This window comes from Pseudorasbora parva, chromosome 12, assembly GCF_024679245.1.
Source record: "Pseudorasbora parva isolate DD20220531a chromosome 12, ASM2467924v1, whole genome shotgun sequence".
Classification (NCBI taxonomy): Eukaryota; Metazoa; Chordata; class Actinopteri; order Cypriniformes; family Gobionidae; genus Pseudorasbora; species Pseudorasbora parva.
Genome location: NC_090183.1, coordinates 16,557,279 through 16,569,322, shown reverse-complemented (window position 1 = coordinate 16,569,322; position 12,044 = coordinate 16,557,279). Strand labels below are relative to the sequence as shown.

The window sequence follows — 12,044 nt, the reverse complement described above, 5'->3', positions numbered from 1 at the left end:
TATTATTATCAAATTTGATACCACTGAAATTTCATAATTCTTATTGCCATTTTCAATATCGTTAACTAATATAACCTAAAACAACCTCTCAAACTTACTGAAGACAAATAAACAGCAATAAAGAAATAGCAAAGAAAACAAAGACATAAATGAAACAGACTGAAAAACTTCCAGTGCTAGAAATACTACATAAAATGTATAAAGTAATCAAACGTATAAAAACATGCATAGTCTTCACTGTGTAAATATACATTTATTCTAACCCATCATTATTCTTATTAAAAGTAAAGAGCAGTTTTGTTGCTGTTGCTGTATACCCGTGACTTGTTTTTTCTCGATTTCTCAGTTCATTGTCACCTGTTAACGTTCACTAAGGACATAAGTGACTCTGTTTACTTGCAAATGCATGGTCACTTTGACACATATAGGTATATGTATTTAACCATTCAAGCCCTCTTAGGTGGCAAAAAGCACTAATTTCAGTTCTCATGCGTTTCATGAGCGGCGGCTTCATGTCGTGCCTCCCAGACAGCACGCACATATACTGAAATGAGTATATAATGAGTATATCACAGTGCTTAAAAGCGAATACAAACGATAAGCTTTCGTGATTGCGCAGCACAGCAAGGTGAGTGTAACCGTGATTGAGATGATAGTCCAAAATCTCTAACAGTGGACACATTTCTACCGGTTAATCATGTCTACCGGTGTATCGCACACCCTTATTTTTGGCTTTTAAATAATGCCAACATAAAGGGCAATTATCACACGTACTATTACCCTAATGGTATTAATGAGTCTTAAAATATATAGCTGTCTTTATAATGAAGAAAAGGGATCATCAAGTTTTAAGAGTTTGTATAATCAATAAATGTGGGTAGCACTTTATTTTACAGTCTTGTTCTCCATTTACATACTATACTATGTACTTATTATAGTTATTACAACTGGGTAATAACTGGGTGCTAACCCTGAACCTACCCTTTAGCCTAACTTTATCCATGTAGTGACCTTAATAACCAGTAATATCTTAGGTAAGTGCATGCACTGTAAAATTTTAACCAACATTTTCATCCTCCTGAATCAAATGAAACTTGATCATGACATACATTCAAGAAACAAATACATAAAATAAAGACAAATACAAACAGTCCACAATCCTGCAGCTTTAAACTTTGTGTTCTTTTAATTAAAGGTGCCATGTGTAAAAATTGAGGTAAAAATATCCCAAAAATGATCTACACGCATCAAAAGAATGAGAAGAAATAAGGGTGATGATGTCATTAAAAAAATGTCAAGTTATAGTGCTGCAGAGATATCAATCTTAATTAGCAGTAGCATTACTAGCCCCGGCCTGTCAGGTATCGTAATACCAGTCTCGGCCATGGGAGGCGGTATGCGGGCAACATAACCACCAGCCAACCTGGCGTACTTGAACCTGATGTCAATCGTGAGGAAAGTACAGCCCACTACTTCATTTCAGTTCAGGGAAGAGAGTGGACGGATGGCCGAAGCCCTTGGCCCCTTAAATGTATCTGATATGATAAAAATAGCTGTTTTTACCTGATCGGAAAAAGCAGAAGTGCGGGCGCCCGGCGACTGTGTCCTGTCCCGTCATAATAAAAGTCCCGGTACTGGCGAGCCGTTTAGAATAGGCGCCCTCCAGTGGACGCAAAAGTTGCATAGTGTACCTTTAAGCTAAGAGGTCACATTGTGACATATCATTTTTCTATTGGTCTCACGTCTTCACATGATATGAATTCACAGGTCAGAGTTCACCAAACTTGAAATGCAGCGAGATGCAAAACTTTATTTTTCTGTTGCATTTGCATTAGCAAAAATAGAAGTCAATGGAACAAAATTGCCTCTTTTATCAGTAATGCAGACTGATAGTCTTCTTTTTTTCTTTTAGTTCGTTCCCAGATCTCCACCATCACGATGGCTACGTTTAACACAACTGTGGCTTCCTTTAATGTGGGCTACACAGATTTCTTCACAGAGCACATAAAGAAACTGTGTAACCCCATTCCCATTCCTGAGATGCCATGTGAGCCGTTGGCCTGCTCCAACCTTCCCCGAAGTCTGACAGACTCCTGCATCAACTACACATCCCTGGAGGACCGAGACACTATTGAGGGCACTAACAACTTTATTCTGAAGAATGGCATGCTGGACCTTGTGGTAAGGGGTGGAGCCTTGAGCAGATGTGCATGGGTTTAGTGTCATAGAGTGACAGATTTGCATATACACTACTGGTGAAATGTTTGGAATAATTGAGGTTTTGTAATGTTCTAAAAGTATCTTATGCTCACCAAGGCTATGTTTATTTGACTGAACATACAGAAAAAAACAGTAAATGGTAATATCGTGAAATTTTATTACAATTTAAAATAACTGTTTTCAGTATTTTAAAATGTAATTCATTTTCATCATCTGTCACCTCAGTCTTCAGTGTCACACGATCTTTCAGAAATCATTCTAATATGCTGATTTGTTGCTCAATTATTAATGGTTCATATTATTATCATATATTTTTTTCAGAATTGTTTAATAAATAGGAAAAAAAAATTGTAATATTATCATATATATTTCCTGTCACATTTGATCAATTTAATCCAACTTTACAAGTATTCATTATTATTTTTTTCTTTTAGAATCTTACTTACCTCATCTAAATCTTTAAAGGTGTTTTTACAACAAAACAAACAAATTAAACAGCATAACTGTTTTCAACACTGATAATAATAATAATAATAATCATAATCATAATATGTTTCTTGAGCTCCAAATTAGCATATAAGAAATCATTCTGAAGGACTATGTGACACTGAAGACTGGCGTATTAGCTGAAAATTTAGATTTGCCATCATGGGTATAAAATGCATTTCAAAATATATTAAAATATGAAATGGTTATTTAATTATAAATAAATAACCATTAAATAAAATTGTAACAATATTTCACAATATATCTAATTTCAATCATGATCAGTGTTACTTTGAAAAAGTAATCTGATTACTGATTACTCCTTTAAAAAGTAACTTAGTTACTTTACAGATTACTTGATTTTAAAAGTTACTTTATTAGTTGCATTCAGCAGTTGCCAAAAACACCCCTGTCGCCTCAACATAATGACAACGGTTTTTGCCAACACTCACTTTATTGGAAGTGCATTTTTGACAGTAACATCAACAATGTAAGTTGAATTAAAAAAAAAAAAAATCCTGAAAAAATACTCTCCCTGAGATGCAAGAAGAAACCAAAAATATAGATATTTTATTTTTTACTAAGGAAAATTACTAAAATAGGAACTCACAGTGACTTGGATTAGTTACTTTAATCTGATTACTGTTTTGGAAATAGTAACGCATTAGATTAATCGTTACTGGAAAAAAGTAGTCAGATTAGAGTAGCTCATTACTTAGTTACTGGCATCACTGATTATGATTGGCACTTAACTTCTGAGGAAAAACTATTATTTTATATTTAGTTGAAAATCTCTGTCCATATGGTTTATAATATTAGTAATGTTCCCTTTCTTGTTTACCACTGTGGGTTTTTTTTAAAGGCTGTTCTACGGGCCCTGTATTCCGTACTCACCCATGACATCAGCTCTCGGATTTGCGACGTGGCGCTCAACATCATCGACTGCCTTCTGCAGCTGGGCGTGGTTCCCAGCATGAATAAGAAAGCCTCCAAACCTGAGGACAAAGAGGCGGAGTGTCCGAAGGAGGGAGCCAGTCAGAGTGTGGGTGGAGCTCAGGGGGAAGCGGCTGGAGGCACGGGATCAGCACCTAATGGAGGTGGTGGAGGTGATGGAGGAGGAGGGGGTGGAGAGAGTCGTGGAGGAAGCAGAGATGATATAAAGAACAACAAGGACAACAAGGTAAGCCAGTTAAAGCTTGGTGTAAGGGAATATTTAAGAGTGATTGTCACTTGCAAGATTTCTTAAATCATCAACAGGATGAAGACGCTTCACTCAGCACTCACAGGTTGGCTCTCACCATGCTTATTAAGATCGTAAAATCGCTCGGCTGCGCGTACGGCTGTGGTGAAGGCCATCGCGGGCTCTCTGGAGACCGCCTTCGAATGCAGGTCAATATATCTGTACAATTAAAATATCATTTTACAGTGCAGATTAACCATTATTTTTTCAAGATGTTTAAGCATTGACCTCTATCACACAGCAATATGTTGATTTTCTGTCCAACTAAGTCATATGGTCAGATGATATAGGTTTCATAATATATTTAGTATTTAATATATTACATTAGTTCATAGCAGACATGATTAAATAACTGTAGCTCTATCTACAACACCGGTGAATGACTAGATGCTCTATCCTATTTTTTTAGGCTCAGAACTGTTTGACTACTCTGTACAAGCTGGATAAAGTGCAGTTCCGGCAGACTATGAAAGAATATGTTAACAAGGATTCGCTCAACAACATTGTGGATTTCCTGCACGCCCTACTTGGCTTCTGCATGGAGCCAATCACTGACAGTAAGAGGGCAGAGCTGCACGTGTTACGTGCACATCTTTAACATGCCCAGGCTTATGTTTTATCCCTTTTCTGAATTCTCCAGATATACAGCATGGGCCCCATTTTCATACATCAGGCACAGAGATGTATTTGTTTTTTCCTAAAAAATAGATAAACTTGATTATTTGCAATTTGATTATTAAACAGTGTATTGAACTTTTTATTTAAAACTATAAATGCACTAAAATTCTTAATTTTACATTGAAATATAAAAGAGCACACTACCCATCAAACGTTTGGAATAATTACAATGTGTTGATGTTCTTAAAAAAAAGTATCTGATGCTCACCAAAGCTCTTTTTTGTTAAAAGCTGTAATACTTTGAAATATGATTACAATTAGTAAAAAAATAAAAAAACATTTAAATGTGTTTTATTCCTGTGAGGACACTCCTGTCTTCAATGTCACGTGATCCTTAAGAAATCCTTCTAATATACTGACTTGGTGCTTTGGAAAAATGTTGAAATATATATTTTTTTATATAGGTAACAATAAAGAGTGACAGTAAAGACATGTGTAATGTTACTTTTTCATACAAATGCTGTTCATTGAGCTTTCTATTACTATATACTATTGCAGGGGTGTCCAGCCCTGCTCCTGGAGGGCTACCGTCCTGCAGATTTCAGTTCCAACCCTACTTCAACACACCTATCTGTAATTATCAATCAGCCCTGAACACCATGTTAGCTTGTTCAGGTGTGTTTGATTTAGGTTGGAGCTAAAATCTGCAGGGTGGTAGCCCTCCAGGACCAGGGTTGGACCCCCTTGTACTATTCTATACACTGCTAGATTGCAACCATAAGGGGAAAACAAGGGCTTAAATAAACCGAAATACGTAATATGTGACTAAGGGAACAAACTAGCAAATAGAGCTCAGTCTAATAGAGACTATGAAGACTAAACCAAAACAATTAAGCATAACCCTGACAATAACTTGACCTTAGGAGCCTGCTTTTTTCTTCTAGAACAGCAGTAATTAAACTGTACGCAAGAAATGTATGTTGCGCCCTAGATAGTGAAGATCAGAAAGTCCCAGAATGATGAGTGCAGGGTCATACTCTAATAACTATAAGTCTTTTTATACTAATAAGGTACTAATAATGTACCTTGGGGGAGAAAATAAAACTATGTGACAAATTAGCATCAACTTAGTTGCATTTATCACAGAGAGGTGAGATACTCTGAAAAATGTATTGCAGCTTATTTTTAGAATAGTGTAGTCTGTGAGTAACATTAAAAGTGAACGAGCCAGTGTCTATAATTGATAGTGTTCATTAATATCCTTTAAACTATTCTGCCATGTTTCTTCAGGAATTTCCACTCCTAGCTCTTTCTCTCATTCTTCTTTAATTCATTTTGTAGAGGGAGAGTTAATGGATTGCAACAGGTCATAAATTAATGAAATAGCACATTTTTGCTTCCTTTACACTGATCAAAATACTTGTCAAAACTTGATGTATTATCCAAAGTGTTTGTATGAGCAAGTATATAATTCCTAATCAATAAGAACCATTATTAATAATTAATCAGCATATTGGAAGTCTGCTGAAAGTAATGGCTGCTGAAAATTCAGCGTTGCATGACAGAAATAAATGTTTAAAAAATATATTAAAATAGAAAACAGCTTTTTAAAATGTTAATAATATATCACAATATTACTGTCTTTACTGTGTTGCTAAAGAAACAAATGCAGAATTGGTGAGCAAAAGAGATGTTTTTTTTAAAGGCACACACAACAAATAAAAACATTTAAAACAACTTTTGACTGTTAGTGTATTACAAATACATTTTTAGTGTAGGTTTTGGAATCTCGTAAAAATCATTCATTGCATACACTATATTGCCAAAAGTATTGGGACACCCCTCCAAATCATTGAATTCAGGTTTCCCAATCATTTCCATGACCACATGTGTATAAAATCAAGCACCTGGGCTTGCAGACTGCTTCTACAAACATTTGTGAAAGAATGGGTCGCTGAGAGGAGCTCAGTGAATTCAAGAGCGGTGAGGAAATTTCACGAATCGCAACCTGTGCAATAAGTCCATTTGTGAAATTTCCTCACTACTAAATATTCCACGGTCAACTGTTAGTGGTATTATAACAAATAAGTGAAAGCAATTGGGAACAACAGCAACTTAGCCACTAAGTGGTCAGCCCACGCTGAGGCGCACAGTGCGCAGAAGTCGCTAATTTTTTGCAGAGTCAATAGCTACTGTCCTCTGTCCTCTGGCAACCTGATGGGTTAAGTCTGGGTTTGGCGGTTGCCAGGAGAATGGTTCTTGCCTGACTGCATTGTGCCAAAAATAAAGTTTGGTGGAGGGGTAATTATGGTGTGGGGTTGTTTTTCAGGGGTTTGGGTTAGCCCTAGCCTGACAAGCCAGACCCACATCAAGATGTTTGGTCTGGAAACTCACCATAGACAGGGCTCAATCCGAGGGGCGGGATAAACGGTTGTCTTTCAAACTCCCTCTGCACGCGATAGGATAGCGCTACACCAACCGGAGCAACAACGGTGAAGAGGAGCTCGCTGACTGATTAAACATTCGCTGTATCTGGTCGGCTAAACTCCGAACACATCGCGGGCAGAGCTGATTCGAAAGACCGCCGCCATTCGCCAGTTTCTGTGTTACTAGAAGCACGCAAACGCAACTCGGCCGTCGTCATTATGGCCCCGCCCGCCGACTCTATACACGATGTGATTGGGCCGTCCAGATTCTGAGGAATACAGCTCAGATAGGAAGGGAGAGTTGCTAGAACACACTTGCGGGCAAATTAAATTTGCTGCCGCTAGGGTGCGTCTAGATTTCTAGGCTAGGTTAGCCCCTTAGTTCCAGTGAAATTAACTCTTAATGCTTCCGCTTACCAAGACATTTTGGACAATTTCATGCTCCCAACTTTGTGGAAACAGTTTGGGGATGGCCGCTTCCAAAGACTAGAAAAATATGGGAGAACAACAACAAGAGGACGTGAGAAAACACAGCTATATGAACAAACACAGCAAAACCCGAGGCAGATATAGCAGAGCGTTAATGAACAGCCAGTGCAGCTGCTTTGATTGACTCGTCAGCACAGAGGTTGCTAGGTAGCGCTAACAAGCAATCAGACCGGCTACAGACATGAACCGTGACAGTTATAGTTGTAAAGGGTGGGACAGCAACTCAATATTAAATCCTTTGGATTAAGAATTGGGATCTCATTAAAGTTCATGTGCATGTAAAGGCAGGCATCCCAAAACTGTTGGCAATACAGTATATTAATGGCTCTCTGAAATACTTGATTCTAATTGGTCACTGAGCTGTGAAATATTTTTGTATAATAACTGCTAAACTGTATAACTTTATTTGACTGTTGTCCATGGCAAGATACCGGTGCTTTTTCATCTCTTGTATAACTTTAGCGTCTGTTTTCATACCAACAGAGCTTAGAATTGCTCATTGGTGTCATCTTGCAACTAGAAGACTTGAATATTAATTTTAATATATAGGGTGAGGGTAAAACCTTTGATAGATGACTAGAGGCAAGAAAATTAAACCATTGCTTGGAAGAACAATAAACTGGTAAGAGGCGTAAAGGGCTGGATGAGAGAGAAATTAAAATAGATGAAGACATGTAACATTGTAGCTAATTATATTAATTAACTAGTCCCTAAAGAGTAAATTAGATTTAAGATTAATAATATTAATATGTAAATTAATATTATAATATTGTAGTAGCATTTATTTTGTTGCTAAACTTGTTTTATTGGCAACATGGAGCTGTTTTCTGTATAACTTCCTGAGACCCAGATTTTTATTATTTTATGCCATCACGTGTGTGTGCGTGTGTGCGTGTGTGCGTGCGTGCAATTTTAATTTTATTACAAAAACGTGATGACATAAAAAAAAAAAAAAAAATATATATATATATATATATATATATATATATATATATATATATATATATATATATATATATATATATATATATATATATATATATTCATTCATATTTTATGCTATGTCCAGTTTTAAGAGTGAAAGTCATGTATAGAGGGAAAACTTTTTTTTGTTTTTGTTTTTTAAATGTTCCGTAACAGAAAGACATATTCTGACTTGAAGCCCCATAATATTTTCCGGTTTATTTATGACAGAGACATTTTCAATAAGTCAGATTTAAATAATAATTACAAAATATTTTCATATTTATATAAGTGTGCTACATTTTGTCATTCAGACCAAGACCAGGGAGAGGGAGTTGTCATGGTAAAACCTCCAAACATTTGGTATCTCTAAAAAGCACTGAATGTGTTTTTAACAGTACTCATCTGGACTTAAAACAGACATGTATGATCTCAGAGAAATTTGCTATAATGAAATATCCTCTACGAGAAACAAAAGTCTATGGCTGGGTCTCAGGAGGATTACAAACGCTTTAATCTAATATTTTAGTAAGATACTATAATCAAATCAATGTTTTATACCCATATATTTATTCATGGATAAATAGGCAGATTAATGCACCGTGCAGATAGCTGGTCATTATAACAAAACCAATCCCTTCAGGTTTAAACAGGTGGTATTCGATCCTCTGTCTGGGTTGATATTGCAAAAATGGTCAGCTGACTGTACCTTATGCAATCAAGTCTCATTTCTTATAGAAATGAATAAAGTGAGTAGCTTTTCCATAAACACATTGCCATTCATCAGAACATCTGAATATTTCTGTCATACCACATTTCCCATGATACATAACAGTAATTATCTGTAATAACACAGCCATGACCAATCAGAAAAGATCATAGCACCTAATATAGCAATTTAGTAGGCTATATATCAGGGCTTTTTCATCCCTTTCTTTTCAGTACTTTATATAGAGATTAGACCAAATCTAAATAGTGTAGAAGTTCTATCCAACATAGAAAATTTGGTTACACTTTCTTTTAAGTTATTTTATAATTAACTACGTGCTTAGTATAGGGTTAGAGTTCGGTTAAGGTTTAGTTATACAGGGAGTGCAGAATTATTAGGCAAGTTGTATTTTTGAGGATTAATTTTATTATTGAACAACAACCATGTTCTCAATGAACACAAAAAACTCATTAATATCAAAGCTGAATATTTTTGGAAGTTTTAGTTTTTAGTTTTTAGTTTTAGCTATTTTAGGGGGATATCTGTGTGTGCAGGTGACTATTACTGTGCATAATTATTAGGCAACTTAACAAAAAACAAATTTATACCCATTTCAATTATTTATTTTTACCAGTGAAACCAATATAACATCTCAACATTCACAAATATACATTTCTGACATTCAAAAACCAAACAAAAACAAATCAGTGACCAATATAGCCACCTTTCTTTGCAAGGACACTCAAAAGCCTGCCATCCATGGATTCTGTCAGTGTTTTGATCTGTTCACCATCAACATTGCGTGCAGCAGCAACCACAGCCTCCCAGACACTGTTCAGACAGGTGTACTGTTTTCCCTCCTTGTAAATCGCACATTTGATGATGGACCACAGGTTCTCAATGGGGTTCAGATCAGGTGAACAAGGAGGCCATATCATTAGATTTTCTTCTTTTATACCCTTTCTTGCCAGCCACGCTGTGGAGTACTTGGACGCGTGTGATGGAGCATTGTCCTGCATGAAAATCATGTTTTTCTTGAAGGATGCAGACTTCTTCCTGTACCACTGCTTGAAGAAGGTGTCTTCCAGAAACTGGCAGTAGGACTGGGAGTTGAGCTTGACTCCATCCTCAACCCGAAAAGGCCCCACAAGCTCATCTTTGATGATACCAGACCAAACCAGTACTCCACCTCGACCTTGCTGGCGTCTGAGTCGGACTGGAGCTCTCTGCCCTTTACCAATCCAGCCAACGGGCCCATCCATCTGGCCCATCAAGACTCACTCTCATTTCATCAGTCCATAAAACCTTAGAAAAATCAGTCTTGAGATATTTCTTGGCCCAGTCTTGACGTTTCAGCTTGTGTGTCTTGTTCAGTGGTGGTCGACTTTCTGCCTTTCTTACCTTGGCCATGTCTCTGAGTATTGCACACCTTGTGCTTTTGGGCACTCCAGTGATGTTGCAGCTCTGAAATATGGCCAAACTGGTGGCAAGTGGCATCTTGGCAGCTGCACGCTTGACTTTTCTCAGTTCACGGGCAGTTATTTTGCGCCTTGGTTTTTCCACACGCTTCTTGCGACCCTGTTGACTATTTTGAATGAAACGCTTGATTGTTCGATGATCACGCTTCAGAAGCTTGGCTATTTTAAGACTGCTGCATCCCTCTGCAATATATCTCACTATTTTTGACTTTTCTGAGCTTGTCAAGTCCTTCTTTTGACCCATTTTGCCAAAGGAAAGGAATTTGCCTAATAATTATGCACACCTGATATAGGGTGTTGATATCATTAGACCACACCCCTTCTCATTACAGAGATGCACATCACCTAATATGCTTAATTGGTAGTAGGCTTTCCAGCCTATACAGCTTGGAGTAAGACAACATGCATATCGAGGATGATGTGGTCAAAATACTAATTTGCCTAATAATTCTGCACTCCCTGTATGTAATTATGCATAATTTAGAGTTATTAGTATAGTAACTATGTACTATATGTACATGGACACTGAAAAATAGTGTTATCGAAATGATAATCATGAAAATGGTTTTGGAATGGACGTGCCAAACATTACAGTTCTATCTCAATAAAAATATACCATATATATATCTCACAAGTCTTATGTTCCATTAAAAAGGCCATATGCTAAGTATTCAATTATAAAATTATCTGGAAATACAGATTGTCTCTACATTTTTTAATGTCATTCGTTTCTCGCTCCTTGGCCTCTTCTGTCTTCTGCCTTCATGTTTGCCAGCAATATGTTTCTTTCTTTCTTTCTTTCTTTCTTTCTTTCTTTCTTTCTTTCTTTCTTTCTTTCTTTCTTTCTTTCTCTCTTTCTCTCTTTCTCTCTCTCTCTTTCTCTCTCTCTCTTTCTCTCTCTCTCTTTCTCTCTCTCTCTCTCTCTCTCTCTCTCTCTCTTTCTCTCTCTCTCTCTCTCTCTCTCTCTCTCTCTCTCTCTCTCTCTCTCTCTCTCTCTCTCTCTCTCTCTCTCTCTCTCTCTCTCTCTCTCTCTCTCTCTGTCTCTGTCTCTATCTCTCTGTCAGTCAAACTTCACTGTTTGTACCCCAAACCCTCATCACTCATCCTTTCAGCAGACTTGCCAAACATCATATTGACAGTGCCAATTCCTATTGTTTGTATTTTCAATTTCATGGTATCAAAACAGCAAGATAAGCTAAATTTCGATTGATTTCTGGCAAGTTAGTGAACATGAGTGAATGTTATGAAAATTATATCCCTATGTTTTTGTTTGTTTGTTTTTTTTGGGGGGGGGAGTCTTTTTTGCATCTGTGGGTGTGTGCGTCTGTGTGTGGGTGTGTTTTGGAGCGAGTTGGTGTTTCCTGACTTACGAGTACATGTCTGTGCTGGCCTGACACCAATGTTGCCCACCATCT

The 12,044-nt window shown here is 37.0% G+C and overlaps 1 protein-coding gene across 2 annotated transcripts in view; it reads left to right on the top strand.

Moving 5' to 3' along the window:
* The window catches only part of LOC137094084 (protein unc-80 homolog), a 75,052-nt gene that overhangs the window by 17,215 nt on the left and 45,793 nt on the right, over positions 1–12,044 (top strand). For both annotated transcript variants that reach the window (XM_067459353.1, XM_067459352.1), the window contains exons 12-15: positions 1,913–2,181; positions 3,569–3,886; positions 3,964–4,095; positions 4,356–4,503. In XM_067459353.1, the coding sequence (XP_067315454.1) occupies positions 1,913–2,181; positions 3,569–3,886; positions 3,964–4,095; positions 4,356–4,503 (867 nt within the window). The remainder of the gene's footprint in view (positions 1–1,912; positions 2,182–3,568; positions 3,887–3,963; positions 4,096–4,355; positions 4,504–12,044) is intronic.